The following is a 25,248-nucleotide window of genomic DNA, read 5'->3' as shown; positions in this document are numbered from 1 at the left end:
GCCCCGGGGCGGGGGAATGGCGCTGTGGGCAGAGGGCTCGGGGTGTGGGGACAACGGGCGAGAGGCAGCGGGGCAGGACATGAAGCCCGGACCCCGATACCCAGGACTCTTTTCTGGATGGGTTATAGGGTGGGAGATTACTTTGGAAAGGTGGTGATATCTCAGAAGGACAATAGGTGGCAGCAAAGACCGTGAGGTCAAAGATCGCAGCCCTTTAGGACACTTGAGAAAGGGCGTGACCAGGTAAAACATCTCTTTGGTTCATTTCACGAATATGTATTCGTGTATATACGTAGTTCTAGTTCTTGGTTTCAAGCTGCCGGGCCCTGCGCCGCAGCGCCTGTCAGCCAGGAGGGGAGCGGGGAGAGCTCATCGAGGGGTGGTTGGTGGGTGTATGGCTGATGGGTTGTCTGGGGTTAGTGCAGTGGCTGCTGGGTCAGTTATTTTTCTCCCTTTGTGTTGCTGGGCTGTCCAGAAAAATCTTCCGGCCTGCTCAGCTTGGTTAGGTCCCTGGGATCCCAGTTTTTTAGGTACTCCTAATTATAGTCTGCGTACCAGTAAGTGTCTCCTGTTGCAAGCTGGTAAGATTTTGTAACAAACTTGTCTGCATATTGTTGGCACTTTACAGCAGTGAGGAATATGCTAGCAAAGAGAGACTGCAGTAATAATTTATGTGGCAGTGTATCACCAGAGGAAGTAAAAGAATATTCAGCTCTTTCACAGGAGCCAGATAAAAGGAAAACAAACCTCCAAAGCATTTTTGTCAGATTTCCACCCAACAGAATTCCCCACAGAAACTCCAATGAGAAATCCAAATGGCCTGCTGTGTTTTCCTTTTTATTACCACTCAACACTCTAGACCATAAAAATAGGTAATACTTCATTCTTAGCCTTCATAGGATTCAGATGATGAGAAAAAGATGTCTAGAAATAAATACAGAGTATAGATTACATTCCAAATTTTTTTTCCCCAGCATTAATTCCTTAATTATTCCTTCCCCACAAGCATCCACTCAAGAAAAATACGAGGATTATCTGTAGCAATTGACATTGGTGTCCTATAGCAATTAATATGTGTTTGCTTTTGAACAAATCCCTCCTGCAGAAAGATAGGAACAACATCAAAGGCCCTGGCAGAGGAACCTCACTACAGCTGGGAGTCGGGAGCAGAAATGTCTTGGCACAGAGGTCAGATTGCAGGCCTGGGGCAAGCTGCTGTGGTCCTGTGGCCTCCAGGCAGCGTGGCCGGGCTGCCCTGTCCTCGGAGCCAGGTCAGCAGCTCTGCAGCAGGTGATGGGTAATGGCTCCCTACGGTGCTGGGACCCAAAATGTGGATGCTAAAACCTGCTAGCTCTGCAAGTCAGACCCATTTCTGTTCCAAAACACTCCAGTGTGGTGTTCCTGCCAAAAACCTAACCCAGCCTGCTGTTTATTTTACCTGGTTCATGGCACATAGTTAAAAAACATCGCAGAGCTAAGCAGCTAACCCCAACATCTCCCCAGCAAGTGAGCAGATACTGCTACTGCTTCAACGCATCTTCCAGTGGTAGCCGAGTTCTGGCACGGTTTGTGCTAAGGAAGAAATGCCCCCTTGCCTCCATCCCTTTGGATGGACGTCTTTGCCATTTTTTGTGGTGAAACTGTTTGGAAGTTTTGCATAGAATTATACAGATCTGAAAGAGGATAGCAGCCTGGCTCCGGTCCCGGCGGCGGCCTCCGAGTCGCGGTGGCGTCGTCAGAGCGCGCCGGAAGGAGCCGTCTGCCCCGCAATGGCGGCAGGAGCGGCTGGCGGGATCAGGTGGGGCGGCGGGAGATGCGGGGCTGACACCGCGGGGCCCGCCGAGGGGACGCTCGCTGCCGGACCTCCCGCCGCTGCCCTTGGCCCCCGCCCGCCGCTCAGCCTCCTCCCTATCGGCTGCGGTCGACCCGCCCAGGGGAGGAGGGGGCGGCGGGGCCGGAGCCGCCTCCGGGCTGCGCGGGCGTTACCCGGGCAGCGGGCGGGGGCTCGGCGGGCTCTGCCCCGGCCCTGCGTGACCCGCCGGTGCCGGAGCGGCCCGGGGTGGCGGTGCATCAAGCGTGGGTGTTGCTTGTGCAGAGGTTTCTGCTTGCAAAGGGCGGGTTTGGAGGCTGCAACAGTTAAAGAACCTCATAGCTAAAGTTGGGAAGGCCGCCTGTGTACCCTGAGGCGTTGTGAGCCCGTGTCTGTGTGATCTTGTGCAATCACGAGCCGGTAATAGAAAATATGACTTAATCTCCCAAGGTGTTAATGCCAAGGAAGGAAGGTGGCACCAACAGTTTTTATGTAACAAGTATTGGGGTGCTCATAGCTGGTGTGACCTGGGTGTCTTTGTTAACCAAATCCTTCATTTAATGCTTCGTGATTTGTGTGTGTGTGATGTAAGCTTATGATATTAGTTTTTAAACATATATTTTGTTTTGAGATCTATGGTTCATCAGTGTTTCATATACCCTTCACAAAATGTCAAGTTTTGTAGAGCACAGGGAAATAAATGTCCTCTATTATTTTTCTAAAAGGTAATTAACTTGTGTGTGCCTTAGGACAGAGACAACTCAGCTTTGGACATAAGGTAATAAGGATGATTTCAGATTTTTTTTTTTTTCCTGGGGAAGAATAAAAGTGCCATAACCCAGAGACATTAACTGCCCAATAAGTGGAGGTATATAAAAGGAGCTGAATTCTCTCCAGGAAGGGAAGATACTTCTTTTACAAATGGGAGGACTAACCCATGATTCAGTAATTTTTTCCATCTCTGAGAAAATTCAGAGCTTCCTACTGAAAAGACCCCTTAAAATTACAAAATTGTGCACATGTTCCTTTGAAGACGTTTACTTAGCAATGTAGGTGTGTGCATTCATAGTAACTGTTTTTTCAGAGGGAGTTGTTTTTAACACAAGTAATAGCTCTTCCTAAAATACATGATGTTTGCCAGTGAGCTACAAGCAGTTGCTGGAGCAATGTTTAAACGATATCAGGATGTCACTAAAAGCTGTCTGTGTTTGGTTTTAGGTTGGATATCCTGATGTGCTTCTTACTGTCTTGTTGGAGCATGGTGGATGCAGCTTTCATGATCATATCTTGCTTGAAGTCTTCTCAGAAACCTCAGCCATGAGGTTATCTTGCTGAGCAAAACTTATTTAGTGCCTGTTAATAGAAGAATATCAAGTCATCTTGTGACAGCACTTCATATGGAACTATTGGGGTACTGTAGATGTTACTCTCAGCAGCCCATCATGGTTGATGTAACAGAGGAGATGGATAACCCCACATTTAAATGTGACACAGTACTTTCTGATGTTCACTTGCACTGTCCAAACAGAAGGCACCTCATGGTACGATTGAATGCAGCTGGACAACCAGGTAATGTATGTTTAGACTGATGGAGATGTATTTTAAGGGTATTCATATCTGTGTAATGTCTGTATCCCTTGAATGGCTGATATTAATCATTATATATTTAATTCCAGTTAGGAACAAAACTGCTTCCTACTCAGCCCTTGGGAAGAGGGCTAGCTGGATTCTCCTCATGATATTAACTATTAAAATGAAAACTATCAATGTAGATTTTTTAGACACCCTATCTTAAAAAGGAAATTTCCTCTTTCTGAGCTGAAATAACCAAATTAACTTGTTCGCAGATTTAATTTTATTTATTTATTTCTTCATTTAGCTATAATCTCAGTATAGCACTTTGGTCACGATGTTAAAAAGTTGGGTTGTTTATTGCATGCAAGCAAAAGATGAGAAGCCAGGGATTTTAAATAATATAACTTAAGTTTAAAATAAAAATTGACAGTAATGAATTTACAGATTTTTATAAAAAGTTTATGTGATGATCTGCCATCTATTCCAGAGGAGCCTAACAGTTTGCTTGGGTATTTTTGGTTTTTTGTCTTAAAATAACTGGCAACAACAAAGTTCAGCATATCTATGATTTTGACTGACATTTAATTTGAAGAGTCAGGACTGCAGAGGAAATCACAGGACAAATGTTTGTTCTTCCTCATGTATTGTTATCAGACAATACAGATTCCTATAATTAAAATTGCAGGATTCGTTTTTGGATAACTTTAAAATTTTAACAGATGAGGAAATCACTGGAGGTTTTTGATTGATTGGTTGAGGACAGTGACCTTATTAATTTAATCTCTTGAAGAGTCAGTTTAAAGAATTTAGGGATGAAAAAAAAGTAAACAGCAAGCTGTCTCCCATGACCTTATTTCTGCTCATTACTAAGCTGATTTCAAGGCTTGAAGTTGTTTGCATTTCTAAATGCAAATTTTTAAATTAAAAAAAACCAACACATTAAAAAATTCTAAAAAAACCCCACAAAACCCCAACATATATGTTTCTTGCAAGATAGCAATTAAATCTTAGCTGAAAGAAATTTTATTAATTCTTCTTTCAACTTGGTTTGAGCTTGTATCAAGAGAGGGTCTTTTGGAGGATGTAAGAAAATATCCCTTCTGCCAGTTGTTAAAATAAGTGTTACTACATCAGGTGAAAGTGTGTGTTGTGACTGTAGATGCTGACTCACCCAGTAGTCTGTAAAAGTGCATTTATTTCTACTGACAGAACTTAATAACAGAAATATTGCTTCTTAGAAAAATTGAACTGTATTTCAAGTTATCTGTATATTTTTTTATCCTGCGTTTTTTTAGTGTGTGAAATTAATACCAAATTTTCATGCATGTGGATGTTGTGCATAGATCCTGTTTTTACCTGGTATTTGACTTTTTTTTCCTATTCCTGCAGTATTTCTGTCATATTTCAAACTCCTGTGGAACACAGAAGTTCCAGCATCTGAGAAACACATGAGAGAAGCTACAACAGAAGGAGAAAAGCAGTACAGAAGTGGCAGTGAACTGTGTGACATGGACAGGAATAATCTACAAAAGGAAAGAGAATTTAATAATGAAGTAGAAGCTCTGCTAGATGATGATGGAGACTTGGAAGTGGTCAGAAGGCCTCGAAGTGCCTCTGATTTAGAAGCAGATGATCTTTTGAGGGATAGAGTGTATCCAGTAATTCTGATGAAAGGGAAAGGAGATGCTTTTGAAGATGAAGAACAAGAATGCACGTGCAGTGATGTTGTTAAAATAGGTAAATAGTAGGCATACAGTCATGGAGGAACAGAATAAATATGACTTGATTGTCAAATTTGCCAGTATGGAACTTGATTTGAACAATGTTTTGAGGTACTTATTTCTGCTCTACTTTCATTTTCACAGAACATACTATGGCAACCCCCTTAGAAGATGTTGGTAAACAAGTATGTATTTTGCCTTGTCTTGCTGTTCATGGATTGTACTTGAGAATTTACTCAGTTTAAACTGCTGCTCCTGTCCACAGGTCTGGCGTGCAGCCTTCCTTCTTGCTGATTACATTCTCTTTAAACGGGACACATTCAGGTGTTGCTCAGTGCTAGAGCTTGGAGGTGGCACTGGAATTACAAGCATTATCATGGGAACAGTTGCCAAGAGAGTTTATTGCACAGGTAAGGCAGGTATTTTCAGTTAAATATTGCTTTGTGACACTTCACAATGCAGTTCTCTCATCTTGATATTTTCATCCTCATCTGTTCTGTTTTAGTTAATAGTCTTTTTATTGATGTGTACAAAGTTGTATTGTTAAGTGAAAAATAACAAGAACTTTCTCAACAGATTGGAAAAGCTGTACTACTTTTAACTGCAGGAGTTTAAAAGCAAGGTACATTGCTGTGAACTCAAGAAAGTGTGCCTAGATTAACATAGGTAGTATAGGGATCTAACTTCTTTCTTTGAGGGTGGCTCAGAGCTCAGTACTGAAAGACAAAAGCAAGAAGTATTAAGGAGGCCATCAGGAGCAGACAGAGTTGCTCTGAATTTCCCTTAGTCAGATTAGATTGAAAGAAACTTAAGAGTATTTGTCTGAGATGTAGCATCATGCACAGCCCATGCAAAATATTCTTATTTTGAATATAATTTTTTCCAGATATTGGTGAAGATCTTCTGGGCATGTGTGAGCAAAATGTTGCATTAAACAAACATCTGACAGAGACAGGAAGTAAGTGCTATACAGTCACTGTGTATACAATTGCCTGTATATAAACTGCTTTTTCTTTCTCTGTAATCATTTAATACTTTCAGCTTTACTTGTTTCACAGATCCTCATAAGAGAGCTTCATCACTTCTTTTAGTACAGATTTTGTCTCTGCTTTTGCTTAGGTCCAAGAAAATGGTACAAAAGGCCATATGTGACTGATGTAATCTCTCTTCACCCACAGGAGGGGAAGTTAAAGTGAAAGAACTGGACTGGCTGAAAGATGAGTTCTGCACTGGTAGGTGGTTTTAATGGCTCCTTTCAGATAAGGTTTGGTGTTTTGGTTTAATTTATTTTTTTTCCTTTCAGAAAGACAAGTGATTGTAAGGTCAACAAAGAACTGTAGAATTAGGTTATATGAAGCCTACTTTATAGATTTTTATATCATTAGTTAGATTTGATATAATGCTGCTAAAAAATAGAACAACTATTTTAAGCAACAACTATTTTAAACATCCTCTACACGTGCAGAAGCTTCTTTGGATCTCAAGAAATTCTGCTTAATGAAAATATTTGATGCTACCAGTTGAAAAGGCTTTATGTTTTTGTGATTTTGAAGGAAAGTTTCTATATTTTAACGAAGTCTAAATTTTGAAAAGGATGATGAAGTAGAAAGCTTAATCAAAACTTAGACAGAGATGCTTTTTTATTTAAAAGTGTGTTTATTTTGCTCTACTTAAACGTGATGTCGCTATAGAGTAGTAATTGATCGAAAATTCTAAGGTCAAAGAAAATTTACTCTTGCCAGTTAGCCTTGGAAAGGTTGGAGATAAAACAGAGAAAACTGCAGAGAACTTCAGAGAATGAATAGAGGGAGGTTTTGATTGGGGACTCTATTTAGGGAGTAGCAGATGACCGCAGGAATTAAGAAAGTTTCTTTTTTCCAGCTGCCAGTCATTTGAGACATTTAATCATGTACACCAAAGCCATATTCTTTGTTGCAGATCCTGAAGCTCCCTATAGCTGGTCTGAAGATGAGATTGCTGATTTGCATGATCACTGCACTGTGATAATGGCAGCTGATGGTAGGAAAATATAAGCAGGAAGCTTTTAAATCACACACATGAGCATTATGAGTGATAATCTGAACGTACCTAGTTTCTTTTAAAATCTAATAGGTCAGATCCTTACCTGCTTTGTCTAAGATCTGCCTTAAGTGTTCCTTGCTGTTTGGTTTTTTTAAAACACTTGTATTTACACTCTAAATTAGCAATAGGAGGACAGATGTTGCTTCTTCTCTTGGGTGTGGTAATTATTTATGACTAAATAAATTACTCCATAGTCACAAGTGGTGAATTTGACTTTTCAGAAGAATTTTCTTGTCCTACCTTTGTCTTGCATCAAATGACCTCTACTCACAGAATGATAAATAGACTGAAAAATTACAGACTAGTTTATCTCTATGGGAAAACCATTGTTTTTTTGATATATCAATAAATGAGGAATGGTTTTAGTTACAATACTGAAAGATGTTGCAAGACTGCTTCCCAAGGAGATTTAGTTATACTTGTGTATAAGTTGTTGTGTAGTGTATTATCATAAGAAATGTGGCCCTATACATTGTGATATCCTGTCTTATTTAGCTTTGCAGTAAGTTATTTACAGGCTGAGAGAAGTCTTGTTAAAGTTTGATAAATTATCTGACATTCCTATTGATATGAGAAAAACAAAGCCTGACATAAATCATAACAGGGGACACTATTGCAGGGTCAGTTGTTGACATTGATAATATGCTTTGTAATGTAGTTAAAATAGTGACTTGTTTGATTACAATAATCAAACTGAGGCCTGTTGTTCTTTCATACCTGAGAGTTCCTTAAATAATGCACTTAACATATGTATTTAGTATTCCTGATCTTTTTTTGTAGTGTTCTATGATGATGACCTGACAGATGCCTTGTTCAGAACACTGTATAGAATCACACACAACTTGAGAAATTCTTGCACAATTTATCTAGCATTAGAAAAGAGGTAAGAATTACCAAGAACTTCAAATAAGCACTAAAACTTTACTTGCTTTCTTTAACTGGAAGAAACATCTTATTGGATAGAAGGCTGGCTTCTGATTTGTGTAGTAGTAGTTGATCACAAGCTGCAGTTTATGCTCAGGACAAGTGTTTGTTTTTATATGTGTTTAATTTTTGTCAGTTCAGCATTTGAGTTCCACAAGAGTTCAGGTTTTGTTGTCCTACCTTTGTCTCACATCAGATATCCTTCTTTGCACAGAGGTTAAATCATTGGCTAAACTGATGTGTTCTATAATGCCTGACAACATTTGCTACATATTTTTGAGGGCATAGAGTGGAATAAAGGAGCTTAGAATTAAGATATGTTACTCAGCATTAATATCTCTATAAAAATTTCTTCTGTGTTTTCTTTTTGGGAATCATTGAATATTTTTAAATGGTCATTTGCTGCAGTCCATTTGTAAACTAATATATAAATTGGCATTGCTTAATTCTCTGGCTGAATGTAGGCAATGGCTTTTCATGGTTTTTTGCCATGTGTTTGACTATTGGAGCCAAGCCAATGATTCTGTTGCAGCAAAGGATGGATCAATGGAGAGATTCATGCAAGAGTTACTGTGTATTGATGCTAACCTAAGTCTTGTTGGCTTTTCAGGAATAGTAGGAACGGGGTTCCTTTTTTTTTTTTCCTATCAAGGTTAATTAATTACACTAAAAAGACCCACATTTTCCATTAGCTGAGAACAGTTACATAGCTGATTCAGAGGCCAGTATAGGAGAGACCTTTTAAACTAAATATTCTCTTGCCAGGCTGAATTTCACTTTAAGACATATGGATGTGACATGTGAAGCCTACAGTCATTTTAGAAATAATCTATATGATTTGGAAAACCTCCAAGATAGAAAAATGAAATACACTGTGGAGCCCATTAAGCTTGATTTCTGCCAGTTTCTCATTTATGAACGAGTTGAGCAGTTGGTAAGTGGCATTCATTAAAATAAATGCTATATGTTGGGCTAATCATCTCAGATTAGTTTTCATCTGTTTACTTAACATGAAGTAAGAACAGGAGAATAAATATTACCTTTTCATTTATTTTTATTTTGCTTTTTGTTGTTTTAAAATAATGCTGTTTATGCTTATGTAATTTATTGATTGACATAATATACATACCCTTTTCTCTGAAAGGGTAGGGTGTGTCTTAAAACTTGTCTCCGAGTAGGCAAGTAGAACTTTTCCACAATAGCAACCTACTGATCTGAGAAAATATCTGAATGTATTTTTTCCACTCCTACAGGAATTGTGGAAGATCATTGCTGAACAGCTAAGATGACACAGGTGTGAGAAAACAGAAGAACTTTACTGAAGGATAAAGGCATTTTTGAGTTTTAAGGATTTTCATCCATTTTTTTCATCCCAAGAAAAGCATGGAACTATGTTCTCAGAAACAACTGATCTGCAGATTTGCTTTACTTCAGTAAGTTTTGGGTTTGGCACTTGGTTTCTTTGGTGTTTTACAAAGCTGTTTGATATTGATCTTTGGAGTATGTGCTGGATGCCAGCCAGTGGCAGTGACACAGTGACTTGCTTGATGACCTAGGTTTTAGTCTGACAAAGATGTATTTAACCTTTTCCATGTGTCTGATTTGCAGTTGTCTAACATTCTCCTTTTTAATTTTCTGAACATAGACACTGTTCCTGATCTCATCCCAGTTCCATATTATTTGTATCTGTGGACATTTGTGAAGCAGTGCTCTGGTCAAGACCAGTTTGTCTTTTGGATTAAAGTATAACATATTGATCAAATCTCTCCTGTGCTATTAATAAAGCAAAAAAGACTGTTTGAACTTTAAAACTTTATGTGTTCTGTTATGTTTGTATCACTTGCCATTTGTACACTGTCATGGATGTTCTTGTCCCTGCTGGATTCTTTAGTGCTGTGACAGGATGGGTGATGAAGCTGTTCCCAACCTGTGACTCAGGGAGTGTGAATACATCACACCAGAAGCATCTGGTTGGCTTCTTGAAAGTCCATTTTACATTTGGTTTAGTTCAGTTGTTTTAGGTCAGTTATTTCATAACCTGCTTATGTGTATGAAGACATTTTTTTTACATTCTTTAATGACATGAAAAGTCATCAGATGATGACCAGGCCATTAGATGATGATGGCCTTTTCCTGTGAGTATAGTCAAAGTAAAAATTACATTGTTGGTATATATCTGTCTAGATTAGTACAGAACTTCTCTCTCACATCACTCACTTGAACTTTAAACGTATAAAACTGTATTTTAATCCAAAGATTCCCAAACTATTGTTCTTTTCTTTGGTTGGTTATGTTAGTTACTGCTAGATTAATTGAGAACTGGTTTTGAATGCAGCTGCTTGCTTATGTAGCAATTTTGTGCAGGTCTTAGCAAGAAATTAGTTTGAACTGATGAGAAATAGTATGTGCAGTCAGGGAATATTTTATTTGCACAGGATTTAGGAATATCTTTGGAAGTGCACTCACTCTTGTGAAGGAGAGGGGTGTCAGTTTTCTTGGGAAGTGTGGTAATGGATGGACATATGATCCTCCTGAAGGAATCTTGTTTGAATCCAGTTAATATTTACATCTGTCACAGTGTGTGCTGCAGTAACGTGTCCTTTCTCACACTTCAGATGAAGATGTCAGGCAACCCTTGTTTCTCCTCTTAAGGGGAACATGGATGACATAACTGTAGATACTGATTAGAAGAACCTGAACTGTTATGTGACATTGGAATGAACATTGCAAACTGATTACATTTTTTTTTCCAGCATTTGTTGATATGAAACTTGGAGAGCTGCTTTGTTGTGAACTTTTGTTTATAAAAGTGAACTTCTATGTGTCATTTTGCAGTAGAAAGAAGAGTTGTTTAAGGAAATTACTTATCTCTGTGTTCTTACATATAAGTGGCTATTCATGGAACATAGTTTTAGCTCCATCTGCTGTACAACACTTCGAGTCCAAACATTTTACAGTTTGTTAAACTCCCTGTTCCTTCCTGTATTTTGGAGTAACAGTTTAGGCTGAACACATAGTTCTTCCTTTCTCATCTAGACTTGCAGCTGTGTGTATTAGAGATAAAGTCACCATGGAATCTTGGAAAAAAACAGTGATGTTTACTTACCTGCCGTAAGAAAAGGCCATCACTGCTTTTAAACAGTAGGAGGCTGCCTCTAGTAGTTTTGGATTTTCAAGAAACAGTGTAGGAAGAAGTGGATGTACCTTTGTGTGGGTGATAAAAACTTATTTGTTAGAAGGTCAAGGCTTCAATTGGATCTTAAACTTTTATAGCAGATAAATCTCATGAGATTGTCTGTTCATTGACTTAACTGTTCTCGTGAACTACATACACCACTAGTTCCAGTCCTTTTTTATTTTCAGCAGAGAAGCTAAGGGCTTTGTCCAAGTGATTGCATTTCCGGGGCATTTTTGTTTGGTTGGTTTCAGGTTTTTTTATTTGTTTTTTTGTTTTGTTTTGGGTTTGGGGTTTGGTTGGTTGGTTGGTTGGTTTTGTTTGGGTTTTCTTTGTTTGTTTTACAACGGTTTAACACTGTCCCGGCAATTAAACCTAATAACAGATGCTCTCTATTAAACCCCCTCCTCTCCCAGATAAAGAAAGGAGAGAGAATAAGGGAGAGAGACTTATGGGTTGGAAACTAAACTACACAACTTTAGTGAAACAGTAATGATAAATAGGAAAAATTACTAAATATATACAAATATACAGGAAAATCGATACCACATACCTCCCCCCTGCCCCCAGTAACTCTCATGTAGCCACCATAATCATTCTGAAAGAACAGGATGCTTATTTTATTTCCATTATACTCCTAGGACTTGAGCTGATTGGGCAATGATGACAAGATACTAGTACTAACTATAAAGAAAGAAGTTATTTGGAAAAGGAAGAGAGGGGCACAGGTGTACATTTCTGAAGCTTCTGTTGTTGGCCTTTTGCTCACTATGAATGAGACTTAGAATTCTGTGAGATCAGACTCAAGGTAGGATTCAGTGTGCTTGCAATAGCTTCTGTTGTGCAGGAGATACATAATACATTTGCTATTGGATGGGAGTTTCAAGGGTAGTTTTGTGTTTGCAAATACCACGTTGCTGCATATTGCTTATAAAGAAACTACTGTGAAAGCCTAATATCTAATACTCCCACACAATACAGAGAGGTGATTGATGTCTTCAGAGACTGAAGATCGAATCCTGGCTATAAACTCATTGGTGCTTTAGCTTCTGAGTTAACCTCATCCAAATTCTGGGCTGTTTCAGCAGTAGGGATGTGTGTGGTGTTGGGCAGGGAGATTCCTGTGCCATCTGTATGTCACTGCCATGTGCATTGCTTCTGGCTGCTTCAATCCACAGCTGTCTACAAAAAAAGTGAAAACTTGGATTTTAAGCTTAGCTTGACATCAGTAAGGTGTATTTTGGGTTTCTTATGTGAATTAAAAGCCCAAATGACTTTCTCTGTTGCTGTGTTTGCTAAATTAAATATGTGCCAAGGGACTGCAGGTAAATATATTAAAATCAGTGAAAGAACATCAGATCTTTGTGAAGCTGTAATAAAATTCCCATCATGATTAGCAAACAGGCTCCCCTGTCCTGCACTCAGGTGCATCTTGACCCACCGAGCTGAAAGCAACAGGGCAGTCCAAGAGAATCCCAGAATGCTTCTGGTTGGAAAAGACCTTTAAGGTCATCAAGTCCAACCATTAACCCAACTCTGCTGAGTCCAGTGCTAAAACATGTGCCACTAGTAAAATCCTAACACAAATCCAAAAAAAAAAAAAAAAAAAATCCGAACACACTCTCTTAAACAACCAGAGTGGTATTTCTTGTCTGCATCTCCAGCGCAGCACAGACGGGGGGTAGAAGGGATGGTTGGCTGCGTGTTCCGGAGGGACAGCACCAGGTTTGTGGTTTCTCTTCTTTTCCCTGCCAGAGGTGCTGGGGAGCCGTGCCGGGCGATCTCTGCTATGACGGGAAGCGCTGTCACCCCGGTTACCGGCCGGGCCCGCCTGCAGCCCTGTGTCGAGCCGCCAGCACGCTTCGGGCAGGGCCTGTCCTCGGGGGGAGGCCGTCACTGCCGGCAGCGAGGCCAGGCCTCAGCCCCCCTCGCAGCTTCTGAGCCCCCTCGGGGCCCCCGCTCCGCATGCTGCTGGCTCCGGGGTCGATGGACGGACCCAACCCCACAGCCCGGCCCGGCCCGGCCCGCGAGGGCGAGCCCGAGGCGCGCGCCCCCATTGGCCTCGCGGGGCGGCGCGCGGCGGCGCGGATTGGCTGAGTCGCGGATTGGCTGAGGCGCGGATTGGCTGAGGCGCGCGGAGCAGGCAGAGAGGCGACGGGGCCGCGAGCGCGGGGTCTGCGGCGGCGGAGGCGGTGGCAACAACTCGGCCCGATCCGGCCCGACCCAGCCCCGCTCGGCCCAGCCCGGCACAACGGAGCGCGGAGGCGGGAGGAGAGGCAGCCCCGCACCTCCTGGTGAGCGGCGGGACCGCGCTTGGCAGGCGGCCGCGACGCCGGCTGCCCGGGGTGGGGGGCTTGCGGGATCCCGCCGGCGCTCCCCTCACGGGCACCCGCTCCTGCCCGGCTCGTGCCCCCTCAGACCCCGCGGGGCCTGCCCGCGCGCCTCCACCCCCGCAGGCGGAGGGGCCCCTCCTCGCCGGGGCTGCGAGGGGCTGCTCCATCGCTGCTGAGGGGGTGACGGGCGGCCCGTGTCTTGTGTCCCCTCGGCTGCCGCCTACGTACGGGCAGCGGAGCCGGTGCCTCAGGGGGTGTCCCGGGCCCCGCTGCTCTCGGGGGATGCTGACATCCTCGGGGAGCCCTTTCTGGGGTTTTATGGAGTGTGTCAGACCTGAGCGTGGTTTCGGACCCCACAAGTGCAGCCGTTCCCCCTGGGCTTGGGGGAGCATCCTGAACAGGAGGGTCCTGAGGCGTCTGCGGTGCGGATGTGTGCCCCGGGCTGCTCTGCGGGATCCGGTCCGACCAGCAGCTGGACCCGGGCGCGGGTCTGCGGGAAAGGGGAAAGAAGGGAGCGAGAAGGCACAAAATCCTTGAGAAAATAGTTGCATATCGTGGGGAAAACACGACTGGATTTGCGTATAGCTCTCCGCTTCTTAATGCGTGGCAGCCTCCGAGTGGAAATCTTCAGTGCTGGTGTTTATGGCGCCCTGCTGCTGCACTGGCAGCTGGGATTCACCAGGGCTTTTCAGTGTCCTGATCCAGCTAAGGATTCTGGTGCAAAACCCTGACCATTACCTCAGGCTTTGCCTTGGGACCTCACTGGCTTCACTTCCCTTACCCTCATTTGAACTTTATTAATAGTGTGGGGCTGCTTAGCCAGAGCTTTGCTTTTACCTGCCTTAGCTTTTGCCACCCTGATTTCCATTCTGTTTATAGCATCATAGAATCATAGGCGCTTAGAATGGTTTGGAAGGGGCCTTAAAGATCATTTAATTCCAACTTCCCTGCATGGGCAGGACATCTCCCGTATTATATAAAATATATAAAATAAATAAATATATAAATAAAATATAGTGGAAAGAATGATATGCAAAGAAACTGGACTAATGTGGGAGATTTCCAGGTAGTTTTGTAATCAGTAACAAATGTTCAGGCTTACAAAAATCGGATTTTGCTCTGTGGGTTCAAAGGCATGGTTTGTAGGTGGGGTCTCTTAAAACTTTGCTCCTAGAATCTGAGACAAATCTCTAAAGAAGGAAAGCCAACAGGTATAAAAGGAGGGTATTAGTAGGGTTGCCTCCTGGAAGCTCTGCAGTAAGGAAATCACTTACTGAATCTCGTTATAGTCTGATTATTATATTGTAAATAGAAGATATTTTTTGCAGCTGTTTCTGAATTATTTTTTTACTGTAACTGATCTTCCTGTGAACATGTGAGTGTGCAAATTGTGTGTGTGTGGTCAGCTTGTCTTTGACTGGAGTTACATGTGGAGACCTTGAGGTCAGAGATTCACGTGCCAGGTCACAGCTCACAGTACTGACATGCAGCATATACAAGGATAATATCTGGATGCCATAGTGTTTCTCATCCTTAGTGTTTAAAGCATGTCACAAATGAGATAAACATCACTGGGCTGACTGTACTGATGGGGAAACTGAGATAGATACAGGGAATGAGAGTTGTTATTTCAGGTAACCTGCTGGGTAGCCTTTTGGACTCAGGATCTGTGTTCAGGTCTTCTGTGTCTGCAGTCAGCCAGTGCTCTGCAATTACACTGTGTTGTACCTCTTGGACAGTCTGGAGTGCAACAGACTGATGCAACCATCCCCAGATAACGGAGACCCAAGACTCTGATGTCTTCCAAAAGGTATCAGAGGGGGAAATGCAACAGAACTACTTTCTCCATGGCCTTTGGTCTTTTGGGGATTAACAGTCTTAGAGGCAGCCTGTACAGTGAGATGTCTTGTGCAGTCAGATACAAACTAAACTATATGTCTGAAATGGGATATTTATGCCCAAGAGGCAGCAAGCAAGCACAGCATAAATACCAGACAAATCAGTAGGTGTCCTGCTGGCAGCTGAGCTGTCATTGGAAAAGGAAAATGTCCTTATTTGGATTCTTTCAGAAGCAGAGAGGAATTAAGCTGCTCACAATCCATGTGTGTATACATCCAAACCAGTTCTTGCTGCACCCACCAGCAGCTTAGATGTCTCCAGGCAGTTCCCTTTGCTCTGTCTTGTTTGTTTGGTGCCTAACAGTGAAGCAGGAGAACAGTTTGTATAAAGCCTTGTACACCCTACAGCTGTATCCATCACCCATCAGCAATAGCTGCCTTGTGGTTTTAGGTACAACTACACAGACCTCAGCTGGGCCTGGTGTGCTGATGGATCACTCCTGCCCTTGAAGGTGTAACTTTGGCTGCAGAGTACTTCTCCTGGTCTGTGCTCTGATTACTGGGCCTGAATTAAAGCAGCTTAAGTTATCTCCTGACATATACCTGTCCTGCTCCTTAACTTTACACTTGCAGTGATGATAATGTCAAGGGTCACAGAATTAGAAGATACCACAGCTGATCCAAGACAAACAATCTGATTCTTGGCTGTCCAGCTCTGTTTTTGTGACCTCAAGGATTGAGAGTCTATTACAGAAAAAAATTTAAAAATTTTTAGCTGATTCTAGTACATGTTCAGATTCCTTTACTTTCTTACCAAAATGGAAACAATCTGTGGAAATGTCCTGGAAAAAAAGGCCTATTTAGTGGTGGTACATGTTTGTCCTGTATGGACAGTAAAGCATTTATTGTTGTGGTGAGTTTTTATAAGAAAAAACCCCACAATACCGTTGTATTGTAAAATCTTATTGTATTGGCTGTACACCAGAAATTTTTAAGCAAATGATGACTCTGGGAACTTGGATGAATTTCCTTTGCTTTTGGCTTTGGCTTTGTGAAATAGAGAAGGGAGAAGAAAGGGGTGTGTCTTGGTGGGGTGATTGTTAGTTATCATGTAAGACATTTCTCCTCCTTACTGTTTTCAAAAGAGCATTTGATTCCTTCTTGTACATTGCAAATCGTCAACCTGTGTGCCCCATTTTTATTCAAGTGGGTTTTTTCAGTAGTGCCTACTCTTCTGTTACAGTTCTTTATATCTCTTAAAGAGTTTTTCGAGCATTTCGAGTTTGTCTGAATCAAACAGTGGAGGTTTCTTATCCCATATGAAAAGGTCAGTAAGAGAAAATATCTGGATTCCATCAGGAGAGCAGCCAGTACTGATGTGTAGGAAGCTGTGAAAGTGTGGGTAATTAATGCAAAAATGACATATTGGGAGCACTGGAACTTAAATAAACTTACACAGATAATTATCAATGTGGGATTATAGCTATGGAAGGATGGCTAATACTTTAAAACTTATGTCATAGATTTATCTTTCAGGTGGCTGAAAAGACCCTCTTGTTTCAAACTGATCTGCTTTTAAATGCTTTTTTTTTCATGCACAGAAGAGGATGCGTTGGGGCTTGGAGCTCCTACCAACTTAAAGTAGATAATTCTACCAGCCACTCTTCTGTGGCTTGAAAGCCACGTGTCTGCTCCTTCTTTGTTTTTGGATTTTGTGATGTTTTATCAGATCACAGTCCTGTTTTCTGAAATGACGGCTATGGGCCAGGAAAACAGAGAAAGTGATATTTGTTAGCCATATGGTGTTTGTGCAAAAATAACAGTATTCTGGGGTTTTTCCAAAGCATGCAAACTGTATAAAACGGAGAATACAGTCCTCAACTGTTTCTGTGGGTTTCAGACTTCTGATCTGTGGGAGTAGGGTTGTGTACTGTGTCCTTGTATTAAATTGTTTGTCTCTTCTTTTTAAAAATATTTTACTTTTCATTTCCCATCTCTTAGCCAGATACTAGAAATACAGCAGAATTGTGTTTTGTGCATGGCAGCTTCTTGCAGTTGTAAATTCTGTAGGGGAAATGAATACATGGTCTAGCTTGGGCTAGATAGTAATTTAATTATTTTACTGAGCCAGCTAGCAGCTGATCTCACTAGCTGCCTTTGTGAAGGTATATTGCAGTTCTGAAGCTGTCCTGTAAGCCTGACACCTGCAGTGTCTGCCCTAGTGATGAACTTACCTTTTAAAAAATAATAAAGCTGCACTGTGCTGGTTAATGTGGGAGAGCACTAAAACCACTCAACTAAAAGTACTGCCCTCAGTAAGCCAATGCTGCCAGCTTGAATAAAGGGGCCAGGAGTGTGAACTTAGTTATTAAGCATTATGTGATTCCCCTTTGTCCACTGCAATTATTTTAGTGAATCTCTTTCAGTTTTAATGCAGGAAAAAAGCATTTGTGTAGATGAACACTTAGGGTATTCTGCACTGAACTCTTTTTTTGGCCTCTGGATGAAAGGCAGTCTACTATATTACTCTTTCACTGGCAAGGTACAAGACACTTTAAAGGCAATAAATCTTCAGACTTGGTCAGTTTCCCATTAAGATTTTGTGATTTCACTGATATACAACTCTGCATTGGCAGGGAGTAGAGCTCTCAAAGAAATGTTTATCTTCTTGTGAAATTCAGTAGTTCAAAAATTAAACTCTAATTCTGATGGTGTTTCTGGGGGCAGTTTAGAGTATGGCAGCCTGCTAAAGATTTTATGTAAAAAGTCAGTAAGTCTCAAGTACACTCAGAGTGACAGGGTGAAGTGCCGAGCTACTGGTTTAGCTATACAGCTGTCATTTTGAGAATAAGTCAACTTCTAAGCCTGTCTTCAGCTTTGCTTATGTCAAACACTTAGAAGTATTATTTATTTCAGATAGAATTTTCCAGATAGAATAGAGTTTGAAACCTGACTCTAAAAACAAATGCTTTTGACTAGAAGACCATTATAGCTCTGTAGGATGTTTAGCAGAACATGTGCTGGCCTATTGGGTAGAAGACCCACTCGTGTGGAACGGGAAGCTGGAAGGGTGGACAGGGTAAACTGAAAGAAAAATTGAGGAGAGGTGCTGTCCTGCCAGTGATCTTGGCAGGCTTCTCAGCCTGGAGTACACAGGTTGCTTGTGTGTCAGATGGAAGTATTTTAGGCCAGGTTGGATGAGGCCTTGTGCAATCTGGTCTAATGGGAGGTGTCCCTGCCCATCTTGATGATCTTTAAGTTCCCTTCCAACCCTAACCATTCTAGGTTCTTATGAAGACTAGAAAGCAGTGTGTGACATACTTGCTGGTATGAAAGAGTGTTACCAAGGAGTTGATTTCCAGCACAAGGTTTTCATTCCAGTTTGTTGAGGTGGTTTTTTTGAGGGCTTTTATTTTTTTCCTCCACTTGTAACCTTAGTTTCATCACTGTTTTTTCATAGAACAAAACAGTGGGTGTTGGCAAAAGGCATGAATTAGTGATGATGTTTTCATGATGTCCTATTTTTGATGTTTGGCTCAATTTTGAAGTATCCAGCTTCCATCTGTAAGCCTAGTGCCATGCAGAGCACAAGGCAGCAAGCTCTTAATGGAAATCTGTACCCTGTTGCTAGATTTCATGCTAGCTTTCTTGCCTGTAATCTTGGTATTAAATCACCCCTTCTTCTTTCTCCTTTCTATTTACCAAATGAACAATCCTACAGATTTTTTCACAAGAGATGTCACCTCTTGCCCTCCACCACTTTTCCTTTCTGAATGAAGCAATGCAACAATATAGGCTTGCAGAAGCCACTGAGGAAAATGAGGAGGAAAAAAAAAAGTAGTTTGGAGGGAAAGGAAAGAATAATATCCCTCATTTGTATTTGTATAGCATCAAGCTCAATCTTGATTAAAGCCTTTGAACAAAACAACAGCATGCCAATTTTGGCTTCCTTTTTAGCAAAGGATAGAGTGTGCGGATGTTCTTGGCAGTAAACACAACCAAAATCAACTTGCATGTTTTAAATTGGAGTGGAAATAATAAAACAATTTGAACAAGTAATGTACATACCATAAAATTTAACTATTTTAAGTAAGCTTAGTGTAACTTATTAGCAGTCATATTTTTGTTTGTACGGTGTTTCCTCTAAATCTGTTAGGCTTTCTTCATGTTGGGTGCCAAATAACAGGAACCAGCCACCTTATTCTTCTCTGTCACCTCCCTTTCTGCATTTGGTATAAAGGGCACATTTTTTGCCAGGGGCTTACTTAATAGTAGAGTTGTGATGTATGCTATAAAAAATTAGGGCCCTGGGAGTAGGACTGAGGGAATGAATTTGTATTGAAGCATTTTTAATAGCTCACTGTAAATATCTGATGATATAAATGATTGCCTCAGTGGGAATTGGAGAATACAGCAGGTTAAAAGCTGTTTAGAAGCAAAACAAACTGGTCTGGCATGACAGGACCAATTTCAGGAATAAGATGCTTTCTGGCAACAGGCCAGAGTGTGATCCAACCAGAGTGCTGCAGACAGGCTGGCAGCCCTGACTTCCAGATTCTCACTGATTTCATCACTCCAGGAAAGCAGGTGCTGAGCATGCTGGCTGTGAGGGTTGGTCCCCAGATGGAAGACATGAGGGGTGTGTTTTACCTCTGGACCATGCTGCCCTCCACCTCAGTGTTCTCTAACCCCAGCTCCAATATAAAGCAAACCTTGTTATTGCTCCACGGCTGCTGCTGCAATGCAGCTTCCTGGAAAGGGAAGTAGGATTACACAATCAAGAGTGTGCTGGTGGAAGTAGGAAAGCTGAGGATGAGCTTGGCTCTGATGAACCCCACTCTCCTTGTTTGCAGTGCATTTTTCCAAGGTAATGGAGTTACAGGGCTGAAAATCTTTGGTTTGTTCCAAGGTGTGGGCATCGGGCATTGTAAGGGGCTGACATAAGTGATGTGAGCAGCTGAAGAAATATGTAAAAAGGGCCAGCTTGTGTTATTGAGAGAGGGAGTAGAGGCAAATGGAGGTAATGACAAAGAGTGCTAGAGGCTGAATTCATGATGTTATGGGGCCTCTGACTGGGAAAAAATTCCATGATCCGAGCAACCATCTGTGTGTTGCAGTAACTGTATCTAACAAATCTTTTTGTGCTCTTTTTCTCCTGATTATGAAATCTAAAATGCCAGCTCTTTTAGAAGTGCCTTTTAGCAATAGCAGGAGATCAGTGACTGTTTGCTTCAATTCTTGTCATTAATCTTTCCTTTTTTTTGGCCAGTAAGTAGATGGGTAGATGATGTTCCAACAGTGAGTGAAGGGTGCTGGCTGCTCTGGACCTCTTGTTCCTCATACTGCTTGGTTGTTTTGTTTCACTAGTATACCTCATTTTTTTCTGAGCTGAACTTGTGACTACACTGGATGATGTGAAGGGTTTGGTGGTGTTCCTTCTCTAAACTGGGAATCTTTCTGGTGTGGATGTGAGGCTGAGCCATGCAGGTGACAGGAGAGCTAGATGAAAGTGGGGCTGCTCAGAAAAGAGGCTAAGAAGATGCTACTAGTCTTGCAAACCCAAGTTTAGTTGGATGACACCATACATCATTTCTAGATGCAACACTTGCATAAAATGTGTTTTCTTTGCAGAAAATGTGCAGTGAAAATCATGTTCCAGATTGATCTGATAAGGAACCAGCTCATGTGTCAGGTTTTATTGTTCTGAATCAAAAAGGGAGGAGAAAGGGACTGTTTGTTACATCTGGTCAAAATCCATATGCAGCTTTGCATAACGCTTCCTCTGCTCTGGCTGGTAAGCAAGCTTACAGCTGCATTCCTCTCATCTGTTGAGAAACTTCAGACTCTTTCAGCTATTGTCACTGGTTAACAGCAAAACCAAAGGGGCAGACTGAGTTAATACTGACACAGTGCTTCAAAAGGTTAACAAAGCACGTGATACAGTAACTTCTGTGAAGAACTATCTGATTACTAATAAGTTCTGCAGTTGCATCCATTTGTTGAGCCCCTGGTTTTATGAAGAAGACAAATTTGCCTCCTTTTTTTGGTTGTTTTTCAGAGGTGCTTTGACAGTGTTTTCTTGGGGCCTATGGAGAGGGAGAGGTTAAGTACCACTGGAGGAGGGAGGACAGCACTTGGAAGTACTCCACTGTCCCACTGTGCTAGTGCTATTTATTTGCATGAGATACCTTTAGAAAGATAAATATTTTCCTTAAGATTTTTTTGTTAAATAAATAAGCAGGCTTTTAAACCTAACTACTAGCTCTGTATTCCATACAGACTGTATTAATCCTGGAATAACTTGTGGGAGCTTCTTAAAATTACACTGGCAATAGATTTACCATCATCTCTTCGGTGCCACTGTCATTGCTTGTGTTTATTTGTGCCTTCATGGCTATACTGTAGTTCCAGGCTGATTTGTCTGACAGTGCAAAAAGGAAGGATAACTGCTGCCCTGTGCCTCTGGAGAGCTTATATTCAGATGCTTTTTTCTGTCTTGTGACATTTTTGTGGTACTTGACAGAGAGCACAGCATTCTACCCATCCCATCACGCTCAGGCTAGTGGCATTGCCAGCTGATATGTTACTTAATATTCAGCATTTTCCATAAAACCCAGAACATCCTTTATACCAATCTTGTGCTTTTTCTTGTGGAACAGCCGGGCCAGAATCTGATCCCCATTTACCCCTGTATGATCATATTATATTTCAGAAGGATATATGTAATATTGAAACATTAAAAATATAGGTAATAGTGGAAAGACATGCTTTTGATTCCACTAGAGTGGGAGATTATTTTTTATCAGTGAAGGATTGTGTAATGAGTCTTCCTGGGAAAACTGCCTGTCAGTGCAGGTTTCTGCACTTAGTTTCTTACTGTGGGTGCTTTGTCATTGGAAAGGACATGGCCAACTATTTGACTAAATGTCATTACTGATGTTCTCTTGATTAAATCAAATAGAAATTCATGGCTTTCTTGTTACAACCCACAGATTTGTGAACTGCACTTTTTAAATATATCCTTAAGAGGAGCTTAGCAGTTATAGTTGCTTCTGATCACCGATGTAGGAATGACTGGGACTTGCACATTCCTTGCCCTGTGATAGGACTTTCACAAATCACTGTCATCCTCTCTGTGCATCCAGCCTGTCAGGCAGGGTAATAATGGATATGGGGGCTGTGCTGAGGGTGAAGGGGCTGGAAGCAGTCATATGTAGCAGCAAGTACTAACAGCCTACCTAGGAAGTGGTAGTTCAGTGTTAAGCGACTTGATGCAAGGCTTAAAACAAACAAACAAACAAAAATCCACTACAGATGAAAGTCTGTTACTTCCTCTCTGGAGGATAAGTTTCCCAGCAGTTGGACACAACATGGCTTAGCACAATGGGGCGTGTTGCTGACTGCAATCTCTAGATGATTTTGTCATACAAATTGGTACCACCACTGTGGCACTTTACAGTCAGAAGTACTGTTCATCCAAGATAATTTTGTTTAATGAGTTTAGCATCACATCATGTAATGTAGCACTCAGCAGAGGCACAAGAATTTCTTTGTCATATCTCAATTTTCCTGAAGTGTACCCTTAGGAGATGTAATCCTGATTATTCACTGAATAAATTTAGTAAAATTAATAGAAAGCATAGAAAGCATTGCCTTTTAATCCAGTGGGTTTTACGTGGTGAGTGCAAGTGCCTATGTTTCTCAGTCCTTCTCCCTCTAGTTTGTGATGTGCCCTTGTGTGAGCTGTCTCTCTGAACAGGAATATTGCAATTTCTGTGGTGGATTATCTAGCTAACAAGTTCATTTACAGTCAGCAGTTTGTTCTAATGTCTGGCAACCAGTACAGACCAGTTTAAATATGTCATTTACAGCCTGTGTAGGTAATTCATAGGAGATTCTGAATATCAGTTATGAATGTGAGGCTTCAGTTTCAGTCTGTAATTTGGATCAAATCAACAGGAGCAGTATGGTATCTGTCTATAAATGAGTGCTGGTTTTGGCTCCTTTCTTGACAGCTGCTAGTACTCACCTAGGGTCCCAGGCCATAGTTAGCCACAGCTGATTCCCTTCCTTATTGGTGTGCTACAGGTGTTTTCATTAGCAGTATGTCTGGATGTTAATCAATTGTCCATTTTGTGTCAAAGAGCTGTAGAAAGCAACATGACTATAAACCACGTACTCCTGCAATGGATATAAACTGCTTATGTGGATGCTGACATCGTATCTGTTGGAGTGTAAATTACCTGTGTCAGAATAATTTTACAGTGGAGAGAGAATGCAGAGGGTGTCGGTCTCCCTGAACGACTTTCTGTTCCTGTGTTAGTCAGTAATCACCTCAGCACCAGCCCCAACCAAATACTGCTGCACTGAGAGGAGGGGGAAGAAGAAAGTGTGGTGCTGTGAGAGCAGCCCAGACTGGAGTCACTAAATTTCCAGGGACCTCATCTGCTTCCTATAAGCATTACACCTTCTATCTGGTTGTTTCTGATCCCTGTCCTTCCCTCTGTGTGTCTCAGGCACGGCACTGTGCCTGTGCCGAGCCAAGGCAGCACAATTCTCGGGATCGCTCTGGTTCGCCGAGGACCGGGCTGCTCCCTCATCCCTCTCCGCAGCACGTGGTGCGGGCGGTTCCGCGGCCCTCGGGCCGGTTTCGAGCCCTGATCTTAGGGAAGTGTCCTGCCCAAATGTCGCAACTTGCAGCCAGGATCTGTCCCCTGGCTCCCTGCTGCAGTGCAGCCCTGCCTGCTGGGGGCATGGAGCAGCCCCTCCACTGCTCCGGTCGTTTTAATGCCCTGATTACTGAAGTGGGTAAGTCACCATCTTGTAATAATCACAGATTTCCTCTGTGATTTTTTCAGTCGTCGGTTGTCACAGCAACGGTGCAGTGGCTCGGCCAAAACACTGTCACAGGGACTGAAAGCTGAAGCGGTTCAGCCTTTTCCTGCACTCTGGCGCATCTTTCCTACTCCCCCCCGCCGGCACCATGGCAACCCGGGCGATGGCACCCCTGCCTCGGCGCTGGCACCCTGCGCTCGCCCTCTCTGCATCCGTGGGCCTGGAGGGATGCTCTGTTATTCTCCGTGCTTATCCACGGCTCCCCCGTTCCCTGTCTCGAGTAGTGCACAATGGGAAGAGACGTTAGGATGTGTGCTGGTGTTGTACTGCCTGTGCACGACCAGGACGAGCAGAACCGAGCCAAGGTTACTTTATGACTGTTGTGTGCCTGAGTGTCACCCTCGGGATTTTTGCAAACCAGAGGGTTTTGAGTAAAATGAAGGGTTTTAAGGACAAAACCTATTATTCAGCTTTTGCAGTTCTTGAAAACTGATGGCACCATTTCAAACGTTACTCGAGTCTGGCTCTGCATCTCAGGAATTTATTTTCAGAAACATGCCGAGGGGGCGTTCAGGTGAACTCAGACTCCCAGGGGTCCGAGCTGATGGGCTACACCCACTTGCCAGAGGTACTGGAGTAGACTGGCAGCTGATCTCAGTTTGAGGCGAGTTGGGTATTACTCCCTGCTGGGTTTGGCTGTCGGAGGTGGTTTCATTAACCTTCATTAACTGGGGCAATCCCCCAGGCAAACCGCAGGGTCGCAGTCGGGGCTGTCTCTGGGTGATGCTTCTCCTCGCTGTCGGCAGTCGCGAGTGGCTGCTGGAGGAGCTGACAGCAATGGCATTTCTCACGAATGCAGCTGGCAGCAGCCCGCTCTGAAGTGAAGGAGAGCGCGACGATTTCAACTAGCAAGCTGGCTCTGAGGGGGTTTCATCCAAGTCGTGTAAGTGCCTTT

The 25,248-nt window shown here is 42.4% G+C and overlaps 2 protein-coding genes across 4 annotated transcripts in view; both read left to right on the top strand.

The window, feature by feature from the left end:
• Positions 1-1,716: 1,716 nt before the first annotated feature.
• Positions 1,717-9,923, top strand: METTL22 (methyltransferase 22, Kin17 lysine). 2 transcript variants are annotated; one of them, XM_071760624.1, is made up of 11 exons: positions 1,717-1,798; positions 3,029-3,379; positions 4,775-5,122; positions 5,251-5,291; positions 5,372-5,516; positions 5,993-6,064; positions 6,285-6,338; positions 7,045-7,125; positions 7,969-8,071; positions 8,878-9,046; positions 9,366-9,923. In XM_071760624.1, exons 2-11 carry the CDS (start codon positions 3,208-3,210, stop codon positions 9,399-9,401), a joined length of 1,221 nt encoding a protein of 406 aa, XP_071616725.1. In that variant the 5' UTR covers positions 1,717-1,798; positions 3,029-3,207; the 3' UTR covers positions 9,402-9,923. The 2 variants fall into 2 exon arrangements, with proteins under 2 accessions (XP_071616725.1, XP_071616726.1); XM_071760625.1 differs by lacking the exon at positions 5,993-6,064.
• Positions 9,924-13,426: 3,503 nt separating this feature from the next.
• Positions 13,427-25,248, top strand: part of ABAT (4-aminobutyrate aminotransferase) — a 45,218-nt gene continuing 33,396 nt past the window's right edge. Inside the window, exon 1 of one of the 2 annotated variants that reach the window (XM_071760419.1) lies at positions 13,427-13,581. The gene's annotated coding sequence lies outside the window, so the exon portion shown is untranslated. Of the gene's footprint in view, positions 13,582-24,897; positions 25,237-25,248 lie in introns of those variants that run through there. The other variant, XM_071760420.1, reaches the window with a different exon arrangement.

The sequence above is a fragment of the Heliangelus exortis genome, chromosome 17, assembly GCF_036169615.1.
Source record: "Heliangelus exortis chromosome 17, bHelExo1.hap1, whole genome shotgun sequence".
Classification (NCBI taxonomy): Eukaryota; Metazoa; Chordata; class Aves; order Apodiformes; family Trochilidae; genus Heliangelus; species Heliangelus exortis.
The sequence above is the reverse complement of the archived record's forward strand: the minus strand, read 5'-3'. Positions and strand labels throughout refer to the sequence as shown.

Bases quoted from the DNA above. Each gene is read 5' to 3' on its own strand.
- METTL22 (XM_071760624.1), top strand. From the start codon at position 3,208: ATGGAACTATTGGGGTACTGTAGATGTTACTCTCAGCAGCCCATCATG. The intron at 3,380-4,774 runs GTAATGTATGTT...CTATTCCTGCAG, and splicing joins GAATGCAGCTGGACAACCAG to TATTTCTGTCATATTTCAAA. The intron at 6,065-6,284 runs GTAAGTGCTATA...CTTCACCCACAG, and splicing joins ACATCTGACAGAGACAGGAA to GAGGGGAAGTTAAAGTGAAA.